Consider the following 18,027-nt stretch of genomic DNA (forward strand, 5'->3'; position numbering starts at 1 on the left):
AGGCTTATTATCTCCATCGAACAGATGAGGAAACTGAGGCTCAGAAAGGTCAATTAATTGGCTCCAGGTTAAATAATCAAAAGCATGGCCAGTGTTTAAACTCGGCCCTGATTTTTAGTGGCCTTAACCACTAATCTGCCTGCCACACCTTTATGGAAGAGAAAGGTACATGAGTAACACCTCAAAGTGAACAATTTGTTTCAGAAAGGAGCATTTCAAATCGGAAAAAGAGCACATAAATGATGCAGGATGCATTTATGAACTGGGGCATAAACACAAAGTTTTCCAGAGTCTACCAGGGCCCAAGGCAACTCTTCAGTAGGAAACGTTCATCTGTATTGCAAATACCATTTCTGTGTTTATCTATAACCATGAACATAACATAATATTACAGATGACTGGCTACATGATTTTATGGAGAAAACAATGAAAGCACAGAAGTTCAAGAGAGCAGGAAAAATTGTGAGCTAGAGTTCATAGAAAGCTTTATGAATTTTGCAGCAGTCTAATGTAAATCCCAGAGGGGAAAATACTTGAATTGAGATACTTTCCCTCAGAAATCTTGAGAAAATCTTGACATCTTAATTCATTTCCCGAGCTTAAATATTCTAGGCTAGTCTGGTGGCACTGTAATAGCCTGGGCAAACGTTTTTATTTATTTCACTGTTGATACCAATATTTGTGCTACACGCTGCTGCCTGCATTTGCTGCTATTTATTTATTTCCTACAGATCAAATTATTGGCCTAGACATAACATGCTTTCCGGTGAAGTGCTCTTTGTGTTCATGAGCAAACGGAAAAAGCTTCCATTTTAAATGCAGATTTTTTTCCACATGACTGAATTAATTCATGTTATAAATATGATATGTAACCACTTGATATTCATGTCGATATACATATAGTGGAAGAGGAATCGAGGCAAATAGTAGATTAATCAAGCAAGTGCTGTATTCGCATGGGTGGCTGGTCAATGTGTCAAAATACTGTGTCCAGTTCTGGGTCAACCACTTAGGTTTTCTGAGCCACAATTTTATTCCCCCTAGTATTTGTAACTGTGTTTTATTGAATTGACATGAGAGCGAATAAGGTAATGGGAATGGATCTCTGTAAACCTAGAAAGTATCACACACACTTTTTCTATTAATGTAGGATTACTTGGTAGCAAAAACTGTTCTCTTTGGTTTCTCTTGTCTATGTGAGGAAATAGAAAACAGAAGAGTAAAATTTAAAAATCAAAGAAGACAGAGCTTGTAGGATGTTTATGAGACAGAGACAGATTCGAAGAGAGGAGGAACTCTTCGTAGCATTTCACAACAATGTAGGTATCATGGTGAAACATTTTTGAGTCTGGAACTCTCAAGGAGTTAACCTCTAAGGTGCAGAGGAGGGTCCCAAAGTCTAAGAATGTTAAGTAGTGACACGTCTCCTCTGGTCCCATACCATTCACACTTTGCTGGACTCTGGAATTAGCGATGATGGTTTGAACCTTAGCTCTATCGCATACCCTTTTTAGTTAATCTCCCTGAACCTCCATTTCTCACCTGTCAAATGCATATAATATCTCCCTCACATTTCTGTCATCGAGACTGAAGGAGACAATATACGTGAAAAGCCTTTGTAAATTGCCAAGGCTTCTACAGAGAACAAGTTATGACAATTCACTTAGACTAGATACCCTTTCAAGATGTCAGTTTCCTCTCAGGGTGAACAAATGAGTCAATGGAATAATAGTAGGATGTATGGAATTTGGTTAAATGTATACTTCTGGCTTCTTCCTTTCATCTTTTAGACCTGAGCTTAGTATCTAAATTAGACCCAAACTTCATATCTAAAGCATTGCTTAAAGATAAGGGAGAGGTTTCTAAAGAGAAACTTGCCTAAAAAGAATTAATCTTCTCTAAATGTTACAAGAAACGGTGAAAGGCCACAGTGTAATGCACGATAAGAAGACAAATAGACTCCATGCATACCTGTACCTAAACTCAGAGCTGGGAAGACCCTGGCTTCCTCCCAAGACTGGAGATGACTCAGGGTTAACTTTTTTCATTAACTGCTAATACAAGCAGGGGAAATTTCTTTTCCCCATATACACATTATAATTTACCATATTCTTTATCTTTACTTGGGCCTTCTGACTCTTCTGTTAATCCAGTTCCCGTCAAATCTGTAGACACACAAGGAAGATAAGCCGAACACATTCTCTCAACAGCCATTTCCCTTAGTATTCTGGGATTTATTTTTTTTCCAATTTGGAAATATACATAAACATAACTGATTTTTTAATCTGCCCCAGAGAGACTATCATTGAGTTACACGTATTCTAATTCTGTGGTCTAGAATTTATAGGAAATTATTACCAAAAAAAAAATCTCCCCAGCCATATGAAAAGCCTACAGGCAAATTTCATAAAAATCATTGTTAAAGATATCATCCATTCTATGTTTTCCAGTGATGGCTTGTAAGATCTATGCCAAATATTCTTTTAGAACTTAGCATTAGAGAAATTAGTTGTTTGGTTCCTGACCTGATTATTTATTTATTTATTATCAGACACTGAAAGCCTAGGCTGCATTTTAGCAGAGACTTAGAATGATGTGTTCACCCTTGTAAAGCCCGTGGAGTGCAGAGAGCAGGGCCTCTAAATATTTGCTGAATGAACGAATTCATCACATTTCCTCTTTATACACTGGCTGCAAGGAAGCTTAGGGCTAAATGCAGTAACTGTAGTAGTCCATGTTGCTGATATATTTATTTTCCTCTACAGTTATGCTTTGTGTTTTCACTTTCTCTTTTAACGATCTCATTGAATATGCTTTAATTGTAAGCCACCACAGATTATTTTGGAAACTGGTACAAAATGTCATGAAACAAAATTCATTTTATTTTCTAGATGGTAAAAGACAAAACAGTTTAAATTCATGGTTTGCTTTGCTTTTTGCGCATCTTTATGTATATGTGTATATTTTACAAACATAAAACCAAGTAAATTTTCCCTGGAAGATCATGTAGCTAGTTCTTCTGAGGCATGATCAGACTTTCAGATAGAAAAGCAATATAATCAGAAAATATATATGCCAGATGAAGAAAAACACAATAGTTGGGCTTCCTTTTTTTCGTCAAGACACGAGGGAAATTTTTTTAAAAAGAAAATGTTGCAGATTTCAAGAGGTGTAAAACATTTGCTATTTATAAAATATGCTATTTACAAAAACTTCCAGAAGGAAAGTTTAATATTAACATTTTCAAACAATGGAAACCCTCAAAAGCTCCAGCTCTGTGGAGCTTTTTGTTCTCGGAGACTTTCTGCAAGTAAATAGAAAGACCTAAATCGAAGCCCGAGTCTTAGACTGATGAAGAAGAATAACACTAAGTGGCCCATTTAGTTTATCAGACAGGGGTCTTGTCACTCTGTCTTGAAACACAGAGCCAGAGCTCTTGATTCAGGACTCACTAACGTCTTGAGTCTCATTAAAAGAGAGAGGGCAGAAGAGAGACCCAAGTCAGGTACAACCAGAAAGCAGTGGTGGCTGGGATGATCTGGCAAATTCTTTGTTTTCCTCATCTCTATTTCAGGTATACGCCTGTGAGGTCTCAGAATTCACAGCTCTGCACAAGTCCAGTCACACTGTAGTCTACCTCTGCTTAGTGTTGTTGGAGGCATGGCTCTCTTAGTTTGCATTTATTTGTTTGCAAATCGGCTCTTGCGGGTCCTTACTGCAGTCTCTTTCTTTTAAATGATATTAAATATGAGACACAAGATATTTATTTTTAGGTTTAGGCTCTCTTTAAATTATATTTTCATTTTTTTAATCAGAAATGTGTGTTCTTGTATTTAAGGTAGGCTCAAAGGGGAAACTACGGTGTGTTGCTAAAGGTTTTTCACATATAGTATTGAGGACATGTAAGAAGAAAATGAGAGTGTGTTAAGACTGGTATTTCCCTTCAGTGGGAGCATCCATGGATGTTTGTCAAACAGGGGAAGTGACTGTGACATTGAATGAGCTTGTGAACACACAGCAAACTTCTAGGAATGTGAGTCACACAGTGTCCATCTTCCCTCCTTGGGGAGTTTTGAAAATATGAAACAGAAATTAAGAGGACAATGACATACTGAGTCTCTGTTTGGTTCCTTTTATTTTCCCAATGTTTTATCCCCAAATTTATAAAAATGCAAATACTGTTGGGAACCTGGAAATGTTGAGGGACATGGCTATTATTTAAATAATGTCTAACGAGGGGTATACATCGTATTTTAATAAGATTGCCAATGAAAATAAAGACATCTAAATTAAATTCCATGGGAGTTTTAAAGTATGCAATCAATGGTTAATTAGAAACTGCAAGCTTCAATTGACATTATCTTTGTTCCTGTCTTAAATGTGGATTTCAACAAACATGTATTTTTAAACATTAATTTTATCTTAAAAATTTTTCATCGGAAATTATTAAATAAATCTCGTGTCAAACTAGAAGACCTTGGACAACGTGGAGGGTCTGAATAGTTTCCATTTGCATGGATTTAAAAACACATTCTCTTTCCTTCTCATGTTCAATAAAGTGATAAGATAGGAAATAATGCCAACTGAAAGCATTGACATTGAAGGTCAGAAATTATTTGTTTGAAGCCAAATTCAAATATGAATTTTTTTGGAACAATATTTCAACTCCCAAACTCTTTGAAAATGGGCAAACTGTAAATATGTAATATGAATGACAACGAGAGAGCGGTAAACTCCATTATGATATTTAATGTACAATTTCGGAAACTCACACATATAGGCATATTGATGCTAATCAACTTGAAAAGTTCTTTGTTTCAGGGAGAGGCTTGATTTTCCTATGAGTTCAATGATGGATGGTTCAATAGAGAACACTTTCATATAATATTAACTTTCTGAAGATTTTTTTTTCCCAAGAGAATTAGTTTGCAAAACAGGTATAAAGGTATTTTAAGCACAGTTAGTTACTCTTTACGTGAAAGTGAAATCTTTATGAAATCTTCAAATACTTTAGGCTACAGTAAAATTAAATATGCCAGGTAGCAGCTTATAATACCTTCAAGATATAGCTATTGTTTAGAATAAAATATAGAATTTAAATTTGATTTCATTTAATATTTAAAATGTATATTATTAGCTTCAGACCTCGATTTTTCATAATCTTCTATTACTTTTAATATTTTCCTGTGGATCAGCATATTTCAAAGTGCATTCTTGGGAACATGAGTGCTGTAAAAGCGCCCCCAAAATATGTGTTATTTATCAAATAAGTTTGATAAAAGCTATATATTATAAGGGATTATTCATAATCATTTTAGGTGTGATAATAATGAGATTTTATTTAAAAAGTGTTGATCATTTAGGGTTGCAGGCTAAAGTATTTATGAATAAAATGATGTAATTTCTGGGATTTCTTTCCACATATTTTGAAAATGCTGAAACGGGATGGAGTTTGGGATGGGACCAGGTTATTACATTTGAGTGATGAATACATATCGGTTCATTATACTATCCAGCCTACATTTGTGTGCATTGTGTATGTATTGGAACAAGAATTAAATAAATTAACTAATAAAAGATTCATATCTCTTAAAAATTTTACAGTGCACATAAAGAGCTCTGAGGTGCTCTGGGTAAGAAAGTCATTTGTTTACCTAGGCTCTTCCCAAACTTATTGACCACAGACAACTTTTTTTTAAGGAATACTTGCTAATATCTTTGCTGGACATTTGGGAACACCTATACAATAGCAGAACTAATGTTTTTTCATGTATTATTGCTCATGATGATTCTGGGCTTCTAGCACATAAAAGGTTTTACATGTTGAAAATCATTAAAATAAAAATGAAAAATTAAAAAAAAATTATTTTGTTACTTCCAAATCCAAATCCGGTATGAGGTATCCATAGTACAATATCTGATTACCTTTCTTCAGTTTCATTGAGATTAATTTTGTATATGAATATAACTTCATAAATACTGTTAAAGAAAATGCAATAACTGAAAAAAATGAATGATAATACAGATAGAAGCACTTTCGATTGACTAAATTTAGTCACTACTGTTTGATAGTTAAATGAAAAACTCTTTAAAAAATAAAAAAAAAACTCTACATATCGTTATCATCAATAATTTATTTTTATATTTCAATCCAAAATTTTATAAAATTTTATGATCTGCTATTTGCGTGCCCATCAACTATCTCTCACTCTAGAAGCATTACATTAGATAGAAATAGTTCTCAAAATAGCATTCTATAATTGCTAATAAAATGTATGTTTTTATATAAATGCTTGATAATTCTGCAGACGTCAGAAGCTACATTGTAGTTTTAAAGAACTTTATTATTTTGAAAATAGTTTACACCTACCTTTTTAACTTTGCATGAAAGAGAGATCGGCTGTATTATTATCTATAGCTGTCCTTTCTAGTGTTTTTAGAGACTAGCAAAGCTTTTTCTTGTTGACTTTAATGAAAATTCAAGCAAGAACTTTTGCATTCATCACGATATGCTGCCAAAAACTGCATTAATTTCCATTGACGCCCATTAATTTGATAAATGTTTTGTCATTTGTACCGTTTGCACTGTCAAAACAAGTTAGTTATATCTTGCTGACATTTTGACAATTGCTTTAACTCTGGCAAAAAAAAAAAAAGTATTTTATTTGCTTCAACAAAAATTCACTATTGCTTATTGAAGGTTTGAACTAAGCGAGAGAAGATCAGCACATGTCAGAAGTCTTGGAAGATTCAACTAAGGTTCAACGGTAAAAATTATTCTTTCAGAACTCTCTTAAAGAAGCGCTCATATTCTGTAGTAGAGAACATTATAAGTACCTGCATAATCTGTTCTTGCATAATGCCCATCTTCAGATTTAGTAGTTGTAGTTGTGTTATCTGTGTTAAAAAAAAATTAACAATTAAAAGATTGATCAAATGCATCCTAAACATCTAATGTCAAATTTACATTACTCCTCCGATAGTACCTTCATGACAATTAAGGAAGTTTTACCACTATAGTTCTAAGCAACCTGTACACAAAGACAGATTTATGTCAATTTGCTTGAGAGCGAATAGTAGAATGATATCAGCTTTCTGAAGTTTGGGGCAGAGTAGGTTCACAATTACAACTGAGATAAGGTGGATAAAAGAATAACAAGTCAAAAAGCCAGGAAACGTTTGTTTTTGAATAAGAAACAAAACAGAACTTTCTAGTACATTGTGCTTTAAAAAAATGTACTTGAAACACTTCTATTGAAATCAACACATAAAAATGGTGCCATTTGTTTTTAAGTTCAAGGCTTGCTAATAAATCCTCAGCTTCTTTGCTAAAAATGACTTTGGCCCTTTTTTCCCTCTGCAACGAGACTGTCTGCTGAATACAGGCTTCTGTGTTTACGGCATTATGAAGACACAGTCCCATTATATAGAAAAAAGATACGGACTGTTGCTGACAGACCCTGAGACTCCTATAATCACCAAAATTCTACAGTAGACTCTGCTATCCATTATAAATCAGAACTGTTTTTCGGAAATGAAATAGCTTGCCTAATAAGGAGTTATCTTCACTCTTCACTTCTACACGAAGACTAAAAACATGCTTTGAAATGAATTTTGGTACGAACATTACCTTGACATCGACCCAACGACATGACTTCAATTTTCTCCTGTTTCTGACATGATGCTTCTTTGATTTGACATGCATTATCATAAGATTTCCCATCAGAAGCACAGAGGGGATTGAAGTTGGTTTGAGAACAGTCGATGTTGCACACACACCTGTAGGATAAGAGAAATAAAAATGGGTGAAGGGGCTTAATTGTATGCTGATGGACAGTAAGTAACTAGGTTTAGGATGGTGATCGCTTTGAAGTGCATACAAATATCGAATTATAATGTTGCACACCAGAACCTTATACAATGTTATACACCAATTTACCTTAATCAAAAACCTGTAACATCAATAGTGCTAAGTGCTGGGTTGGCAACATACAAGTTGGCAAAAGTGAATTGTATCCTTCCAGGGAAGTTCCTTCACTTTTCTGTCTGAGACGAAAAGAAGCACAGGACTAATTGAAAATAATTCAAAAGATTGAGAAATGGATAAAAAATAATAATAAAAAGGGAATATAATCATCAGTAAATCTTGCCACTGGAACTTTTAAAACAGGTACATAAACTTCCATGCTGATGCCTGTAGGATTTGAATAGGTTGAGGTAGCCATGAAAGTCTGCTTTACAATTTCCTCAAATGAGATCTTACCATGTGACTTCTATTCTCAGGATATTTGAATGGTGTGAGCGTGAAGAAAATGATTCAAAGGACATGTACACGAAAGTAAGCAAGGAGATTATTTGGAATGCAGTCAGGAGTTATATTTTTTCAGCATACATAAGGATGCACATGATGAGAACTAAAACAGGACTCTTTGATGGTCCTTAACGTTTCGGGAGGGAGCAGAAAACCCTTTGAGAATCAAATGAAAGGTACTGCTCTCTCCTCAGAAATATTCATACTCACATAAAACAATGTTTTGCATGAAATTTCAGAGTTTTTGTGGGCTCCTTGATGCCTACTCCATGGACTCCTTTCCCAGATATATACTTTTTCTAATTCTTGTAAGTAATAAGTAGAAGTTGATTAGCACTCATGATTTTAATATTTTTCTACAATATGCCTTAAAATGGTGAATTAGTGAGAATTAGATTGCCTGAATTAGCAGAATTACACATTTTGTTATTTCTTTTAAAGTTTATTTATTTACTTTTGAGAGACAGAGAGAAAGCACGTGTGTGTGAGCACGGGAAGGACAGAGAGGGAGGGAGAGAGACAGTCCCAAGCAGGCTGCATGCTATCAATGCAGTGTCCCAATAGCAGCTTGATCCCAAGAATCATGAGATCATGACCTGAGCCGAAATCAAGAGTTGGACGCTCAACCAGCTGAGCCACCCAGGCACCCCAGTATTGGACGTTTTATTTATTTATTTATTTATTTATTTATTTATTTAAGCAAACTTCATATGACTTTTCCTATGTTCTTATATTATAATTCTCCGTATTTTACAATCTACTTTGTTACTCAGACTATGTTTTACATGTGTGTAAATATGTCATTGCTTTAGAATATAAACTCGTATTTTATTTTATTTTTTTTTAATTTTTTTTTTAACGTTTTATTTATTTTTGAGACAGAGAGAGACAGAGCATGAACGGGGGAGGGGCAGAGAGAGAGGGAGACACAGAATTGGAAGCGGGCTCCAGGCTCTGAGCCATCAGCCCAGAGCCTGACGTGGGGCTCGAACTCACGGACCGTGAGATCGTGACCTGAGCTGAAGTTGGCCGCTTAACCGACTGAGCCACCCAGGCGCCCCTAAACTTGTATTTTAAATTCCTATTAATATTTACATCATTTTTCTAAATAGGTTATATGCTTCTTGAAGTGGTGAAGCACACATTTTACTTCTATATATCTTACTTAGAGCTGGGCATATAATGATAACAATAATAATCAGCTTACTACATGCTGGGTTCTTAACATGCATTGCTTTATTTAATCTTTGCAACAGCTATGTTATAGATCAATGATGGAGCAATTATAAGGTCAGAGAGCTAGTAAATTGTGGAACAAGGACCACCCACGGATGTGTTGAAGTAAAATATAGCCCCTTTCCTCTCACCATTGGCTGTATGTTAGACTTTCCCAGAAAACTTGTAAATATACGAATTATCAGCAGGTTTCTGGGCCCCAGTAACTCTGGGGGTAGAGACTACGATTCTGCCTTCTTAGGCAGTCCGCCTGGCACTGGATCTACTTCCTGGGAATCACTGCTTGATCCATGTGTTGATTAAGTGAGAGAGGGTTTGTCTACACACCAGGGCTGCTCAGAGTGTAGTCCTTAGACCATCTGTATCAGAACTACCTAGATCTCTGTTAAAAGTGCCGGCAGAAATTGTGCTAATGCACTTAACTTTTTTTTTCTTTTTCTTCTTTCTTTCTTTCTTTCTTTCTTTCTTTCTTTCTTTCTTTTTTTGTAAGAGAATTGCTTTAGGAACACTTGGTTATTTTTACTTTCACCTGTTTAGGAACAAATAGCTAGGACAGATGGTAACCATCTCCAAATGCTTAAGTCACTGAGGAGTGGAGTTCCTACCTCGGCTGTGATGTTGCTGCTGAGATCACAACATGGGGACCTGGGCTGATTCTTGGCATCTGAAAAATCTGAGATTGGGAGCTGCCTACATGTTCAAAGAACTTTTGGTCCTTTTCACAGTGGATTTGGGAAAGTAATTTTGTAGATCACCCTTGGTCTCCTTAACCGTTTGTGGTAAATAAAGAGGGGAGGATACTGACGTTTATTTTTTAAAAGTTGGTTCCATTTACCTTCAAACCAGTTTACTGTTGTTGTGTTAGATTCTGGGGATTATCTCCTTGAAAGACACCAAAATAATTATCTGTTACTGGCAGCATAACAGAGAGAAATCATGTTTTGTCATCTATCTAAAGAGCAAATTATATAACAAGGGCTTTGCAGGTATCTTCAAGTTATTTTTTGTGTCTGAGTTTATTAAACTTAGTTAGAAAACAATGCAGGATTCCAGGACGATAGTCTGAAACTCTATTGGTAGTAGTTAAATTACCCTTGTGTTCCCTACCCCACCCAATACACTCATCATTCAATAACTGCAAGTTAATAGATAAATAAATGAAATGAATACAGTGACATGACTCTATATTCTTATAGAATTAATACAAATTGTCATTACTATATTGCCATAAACACAGACATAGGGTAGCAAAATAATTTCTTGACAGATATTAAATGTTCTGAGATCAAATAATGACAAAAATAATACTATCTTACTTAATGATAGTCCCTGTCCCATGGGGCATCTGAGTGGCTCAGACTGTTAAGGGTCCGACTTCCGCTCAGGTCATGATCTTGTGGTCAGTGAGTTTGAGCCCTGCATCGGGCTCTGTGCTGACAGCTCAGAGCCTGGAGCCTGCTTCAGATTCTGTGTCTCCCTCTCTCTCTGCCCCTCCCCTGCTCATGCTCTGTCTGTCTCTCTCTATCTCAAAAAATAAATAAACATTAAAAAAAATGATAGGGCCTGTCCCAGTGCTATATGCTTTATTTTTATTTTATTTATTTATTTTTATTTGTGAGAGAGAGCAAGCATGAGTGGGGAGAGAAGCAGAGGGAGGGAGAGAGAGAGAGAGACAGAGAGAGAGAGAGAGAGAGAGAGAGAGAGAGATTCTTAAGCAGGTTATCCATGCTCAGCATGAGCCCATGACCCTGGGATCATGCCCTGAGCCAAAATCAAGAGTTAGATGCTCAAACGACTGAGCCCCCCCAGGCGCCCCAGTGCTATGTGCTTTATATGCAGCTACCTCTTTCATCTGTCTGTCTCTATGAGGTAGTTACTATTATCTCCATCTTACAGATGAGACAATTGAAGCTTGGAGACGTCACATGGCTTGTACAGGGAAGAACCTAGTTTCCAGTATCGACAGTTTGATATCAGAACCTGTACTGTTCTACGTATTGTTCAGTACAATGAAAAACAAAGCAGATCCAAATTCCTACTATTTACTCTTTAACAGAATACCTTGGATGTACAGGATGTGAACAAAATAAGATTAGGTCTGCTCTTAGAATATTTATCATGATTTTATGAATTTAAATCACAGTGACTTTTAGTATCTGACTTCCCAAACAAGTGATCCAGACTTTTTAGTATCGTAAGGATGTATCAGTAAACATTCATTTGAAGATACTCTGAACTATTATCTGGTTATAACAACAAGTAACAAGTTGATATGCACTGAATCAGTCTGGCTACAGAAGGCATCAATTGTTTAGACTATTGTACCCTTGGCAAAATTCTATCTAAAGGTGTTTCTACTTTTTATAAAAATACACACGTAGACAGACACACACACATCTACACAAACATCCACTCTAAATGACACTACTGAAATTGTACATTTTAGAACCACATCTTCTCCAAGGCACTGCTTCAAAACTTTTAAGAGCTTGGAGTTTTTGGAAGTTCAGATTCACAGGGTAGAAAGATTTTGTGTGTTGTTATGAATAAATGAATTTGTGTATGTGTATGGAGAGTGAACTCTGGTGGCATTTACTGCATTGTTGATGTCCCAATTTATTAGTTTATACCTTCACTTTCTACAACTTTCTTAAGGGCAATGTGTATTTTTTACCTTCAGATTTCTGGAACCTGGTGGAGGGCATCATAGCAAGGTCATCGGTAACGACTGTTGAATGACTTACTGAGAGAATGGCAGGATGGACTTGGATGAAGTTAAAGAGAACAGTCATGGGGTGCCTGGGTGGCTCAGTCGGTTAAGCGTCCGACTTCAGCTCAGGTCGTGATCTCACGGTCTGTGGGTTTGAGCCCCGCGTCGGGCTCTGTGCTGACTGCTCGGAGCCTGGAGCCTGTTTCAGATTCTGTGTCTCCCTCTCTCTGACCCTCCCCCGTTCGTGCTCTGTCTCTCTCTGTCTCAAAAATAAATAAAGGTTAAAAAAAATTAAAAAAAAAAAAGAGAACAGTCATTATGGAGACATTAACATGTAGGAGAAAGAACAAGTGATAGGTTCATATAAACTCTCACCCAACTCTGGGCTATCTGGCCTTTGAAAAAGATTACCTACCTCCTTCCTTTAATTCGTGCCCCACAGACAAAGGAGACAGAGCACTAGCCCTTAGGGGCCTTAAAGGCATCAAAGTGCAGTTGAGAAAAGGACGCGTTTCACCAGGCAGGTTACTACTTCTATTTTACGGCATTTGGGTGCAAATTTTTCAGAACCAGGATAATTTAACCATGGTGGTGACTTGTCAGTTTATTGCTGTTTCAAACCATTGAAAAATATAAGGCTCTAATAAACGGGTGACAGAGTTATCATACAGAGTAATGGTGAGATTGCAGGCCACTCTGTGCAGTGGCAGCTTATGTAAATTAATCCAGGGTTTTTCTTTCTACGGAAATGTAAGGCAGATATTTTTAAAAACAGAAACTCTCCTTTCTTCACTGCTTTTGGCAAATAATTGCATTATTATTCATTCTGAGAGGAGTAACTAGTTAATTACAGCGTGTCACAAGTATTTTATGTGAGCCAAGGATTTATAAGGCTGAGGACTGTATGGATGCCTTTAAGTTTTTTTTTTTTTTTTTTTTTGTATTTTCTTTCCTTTTTTTCTTTTTTCCAACCTATCTCAGTCTTGTGACATTTTGACACTGCGATTACATAGATCTCTTTTCTTCTAGGTTGCAAAGAAAAAGCATCAGCCCTACTTGAAAATAATAATTTTAAGGGTCTCTATGTGGAAATACCACCCTCTGAAATCCTTCAAAGAAAATTAACATTGACTGAAAACCCTAGCTCTCCAAATGGTAAGAAAGAAGAGAAACATCCAATAATTTTAAAAGGCCTCTGGAAGGAGTGAAGAACCGAAACTATAGGAAGTAAAAAGTGGTGTCTATGGTGACTCACATGCATTTATAATTATCTCATGAATATTTGGGGGGGGGCTCAAGCCCCCAACATTAATTTAGTGCCTTGTCTCTCTCGAAATGGCTCTTCCAGGGTGTTCTGCAATGAGTTAAATAAACCCTTCCCTTATGTTTCGAAATGCCTCACTGTTGGCCAGAGCGTGAGGCTCCAAAACCTGCCAGGTAGCAAATCCCTTATTCATGGGTCTGCTTGGGGACTGCCCTCTAATATCACTAGATCTGGGTTCATCTATTAAACATGCCCGTCACTTGTTCCTCTCCCCGGGTCCTTGACTCGTCCATTCCAAATTTTGTCCATACAACATCCCTAATCAGTTTTAAAGTACCCAATTGTACTGCAGTGAGGATGGCTTTCTGGGTTGTTCTGAACCTTGACTGGTTTCTTTCCCTTGTGCCTGTCTGGCTCTGGGGCTATTATGCAGACCCTTCCTGGCCTGGCCAGAAAATGAGGTCAGAGCCACTGTCCATGCTCTCCGGTCAGAACTGTAATGGATGAGTTGCATTATATTAATGATAGTGAAAACAGTGTGTACTTTTCATTCAAGACTCTTGTGATACTTTAAGCCCATTTACTCATTAACTCTCATGTCACTCCTCGATTATAATTATTTTATCTGTAAAGAAACTACAATTCAGGAAGGACTGGGTTGTGAGGGAAAAAATGAAATAAGAGCTATGAAAATGCGCTGGAAACAAAAACCCTCTATACAGGGCGTGGAAAAGCACTGACCGCAAGGTAGTGTTGTAAGTCTACTATTTGTCACTCAGGCGATACACGTGAGCTTGGGCCGATAATTTTTGTTTCGTTGCTGTTGTCTGTTTCGTTTGTTTTTATTTTCAAATTTGAGAAGGGCAGTCTTTCTAGTTTGGAAATCCAGGAGGAAGGAATAAGGCCCTTCTCCAGACAAATTACCAAGGACTACAGTCAGGTTTTTCAAGGGGGACCAGGGTTATCTTGTTTATGGAAAAGCTTAGTTACCATTGATATATACCTCTTTATAAGGAGGTAAACTATAGGAGTTGGTCTATTAGATGGAAGGTCTTGGGAATACTGAGAAAAAGCCTGGGGCAACAAATAGTCAACGGGTATCTGAATGAAGAAAACCTGAGCTGAGAGACCCTTCCTTGGGGTGGTGTCAGAACTTTCAAAAACAGAATCACATATTGAGCAGATGGCACAATTTCTGGATAAAAGACTGATGGCCATGTATTTAAATAATATCAAATACAATAAAGGTAGATGGGGAACGTGACTAGAACCTGGAGTTTCGTATCACATAGACTTGTGTTTCACTGAGGCTTGATCATGTGCTAGCTGTATGGCATTGAACTAGTTACTTCACCTCCCCGAGCTTGTGACAATGGAGAGACTGATTCAGGATCGTGGGGATTAAATGGAATATGCATGTGCATTGCTTAATAAAGTTTCTGAGAAGTTGTAGTTACCCAGTAAATATTGGTCCTCATTAACTTTTGGCTTAGTGGTTTCTTTCTACTCTTGGATGCAAAGAAAAATCTTCTGTGGAATATTTCAACCTTGGGCTCCCACCCAGAGATTTACACTTAGGAGACCTGATGTGAGGCTGCAGTAACCGAGGGGAGTTGTCAAACACTCTGCAGGCGATTCCGATGTGCAGATGTGGTGAGCTGCAATACAGAAAATACTCTTTCTCACCCTCTAAGACTAAGAGATTTTCTAATTTGGCATCTGTATGATTCACGTGAGAAATTCTGATGCACTGGGTCTGGGGAAGGACTCAGAAAATCCCTTCGCGCTTTCTAGAGCAGATAGCTGGCGTCGCCTATTGAGCAACCTCAACTATTTTGGCTTCGGTCCCACCCTTGTCTCTCTTCCCTTTATTCCATTAGAAGGAATTTAATATTCTTGTTTCATGTAAATGATTCAAGGACAGGCACTAAAAGGCTTTTCTCCACGCCATACAAGGGAAACGTTTGTGGTGTCAGGTGACAGGGACAGGTGATTAAATGCACTGACACAAAAAACATCATTGGTGGTGCAGTCAGCAGAAGTGATGCGCCGAGCAAAACCATGAGAGAGCAATGGGAGAGGATGTGAAACCATGGAGGGCCTCCGTGTGCCAGGCACTTAGCTCCAACTTCCACCATGCTCCCAGCTTTAATGTTCCCAAGACTGGGAGGAAAACGTGGAAACCGAACTATCTCCAAAGGCGAGTCAGATTTAACAGAACTGTGATAGAGCAAATGTGATAGGGAAACGTGCAGGGGCAGACCCTACCAGAGAGCTGGGCAGCTGTAAACAGATCAGTCTGATTGGAATGAACTCTTCTCATCCCAAGTAGCAGGATACAAGACTCTAGACAGATTGTGAAGGGGCCCAATTCCATCTAAGGGGTGGCCTTTATCTTCTACTGAAAGCTTTCTGAGCACAGGGTGATGAGAAGGTCACCATGATGGAAGGGGTCTTTTAGGAAGATTACACTTGCAGGGGAGTGCAGGCAGGGGGACTAATCACCAGGCTATTGCTGTAAACTGGGGGGCTAGCAAGGAAAACCTAGGGCAGGGGTGTTGGCTGCAATGAAGAAAAGGAAGAACCAATGGGGCTTAGTGGCTCCATACTTGAGGCATACAGTGAGGTTCTAAGGCACAAATGTCACCAATATGCCCTTCCTGCTCTACCCTTTCCTGCCTTTTTCCTGACCTGCGTTGTGTTCCAAAGAGGAAACTGACCAGAGGAGCAGCCTGGCAGCTGTGTGTGGGACTCAGGAAGGCATGCTTTCCTGGTAGGGAGAGTTTTCTTTCTTTGCTGTCGGGGCAGGGCAAACAGTTCCATCACGATAGCGACATCAGGTAAGCATCCTTACCAGCAGTTGAAGGAGAATGATTCTTTGTAGTCATGTGTACCCTGCCTGGTTCCGGGACTGACTGAAGATGACTGCAACAAAACAGGCAGCAGGTATCTATTAATGCTTGCTGCCTTAGAGAGCAAACAAGGCGCCCTCCAAGCAGCGGGTGGCCGCACGCCCCTCTTCCATATAGACGATATAGGCGAAACGGGGTTTAACTTGAGATCCGTGTTCACGTATCATGTTTGCATTTTTCCCATGATTATTTTTTCCCTTTTGAAGCAGCTGCATTTACATCTTAAAATAATCAAAGTAAACAATTCTTCTTACTCATATACATTTTTAAAACTATCTTGAAGCAAAAATCCTTCATTAGCATTATGTGTACGCTCTTGCTCATTAAGCTGGAAAACATATTCCATAACCGAGAGTGACTCTGTGATTGCTAAGAAGTGTGGCTGCTTTGACTAGACGGGCCTTACTACAGAGCAGAATCAAAAGGCGTGAAAACCCCAGAATGAGAAGTTGGAAGTTAAAACAATACAATGAAATCGGCATTTGAATCCCGAGATGTACTAAAAATTCCCTCTTGCTCCTTCCTGTCAGGATCATGTTGCACGTTTTGACACTTCCCTTCCTCGATTCCTACACTCACTTCAGCCAGCTCCACGTTTATATTTTGCAAGCTGGCCCTCTGGTATGCCTTCATCTGACCAAGGACTTTCAGGAGTAAATATGTATGAACATCATTACAGTCTAGATTTTCCACGAAACTGCAATTGAAGATCATATCTTTGGATTTCATCCATAAGATATAAAAAAGCAGTAGATGAATAATAGCTCTGCATTGTGATAAAGCTGCTAGTTTGAAAATATTGTCCATTACATTGTTCAGGTGGTTTTCATGATGGTGGTTTCAGGTCCTGGCGGGAATTAATTCCATTCATGATTAAAATTTGTATCAAATGATCTCTCTTATTGCTATATGTCATCCTGTATTTTTTCCTTTATTACTCGTAGGGTCAATGTAATTTAAATTTGCTTTTAGGATGACATTAAATATTTATGATAACATGATCAAAAACTTCATTATTTGAAGTTATAATGAAAAAAATATAATAAAAATATTCATAGGGAATAGGACCCTAAGAAGGGAAAGTGGGAAATAGGAACGAGGATGTTCTAACTTTATCTATAATGTTATGGTTCTTAAGAAATGATCAAAGGCAAATATGGTTAAATGTTTGTTTTGTTAAAAGTAGGCGGTGGATGTCCATATGTTACATTATTTTTTATAGTTTCAAAATATAACTAAAAATAAGAATATTAGATCAGACATTTTGCTGAAAATGATGAAATTACCAAACTTGGTACGTATTTTTTGCATTGATTCGATCCACTTAATTTATTTCTAAATTGTTTAAACAAAATTAAATATATATTCATGTGTGTGTGTGTGTGTGTGTGTGTATGGAGACATCCCAGTGGAATAAAATAACATTTCTTTGTGAATAACTAAGATTGATCTTATGTGTGTATAAAAATGAGTCTCAAGCAGAGTTTATTATACGAAGGGACTCATCTCTGTGTTTCTTCCTCCCTCTTCATCTTACTTGTTCGCCCACTGAAATGTTAAACTTGTGAACACATGGTGGCATTTTAGTTAACAG

The 18,027-nt window shown here is 37.4% G+C and overlaps 1 protein-coding gene across 5 annotated transcripts in view; it reads right to left on the reverse strand.

The window, feature by feature from the left end:
• TMEFF2 (transmembrane protein with EGF like and two follistatin like domains 2) overlaps nt 1-18,027 on the reverse strand; it is a 232,276-nt gene that overhangs the window by 43,899 nt on the left and 170,350 nt on the right. For 4 of the 5 annotated variants that reach the window (XR_006220864.1, XM_042994951.1, XM_042994948.1 and 1 more), the window contains exons 6-8: nt 7,631-7,779; nt 6,838-6,897; nt 2,106-2,165 (exon numbers count right to left, since the gene is read on the reverse strand). Coding sequence is in view for 4 of the 5 variants with exons in the window: in XM_042994951.1 (XP_042850885.1) it covers nt 2,106-2,165; nt 6,838-6,897; nt 7,631-7,779 (269 nt within the window). In the remaining variant the exon portion in view is untranslated. The remainder of the gene's footprint in view (nt 1-2,105; nt 2,166-6,837; nt 6,898-7,630; nt 7,780-18,027) is intronic. The other variant, XM_042994949.1, reaches the window with a different exon arrangement.

This window comes from Panthera tigris, chromosome C1 (genome assembly GCF_018350195.1).
Source record: "Panthera tigris isolate Pti1 chromosome C1, P.tigris_Pti1_mat1.1, whole genome shotgun sequence".
Classification (NCBI taxonomy): Eukaryota; Metazoa; Chordata; class Mammalia; order Carnivora; family Felidae; genus Panthera; species Panthera tigris.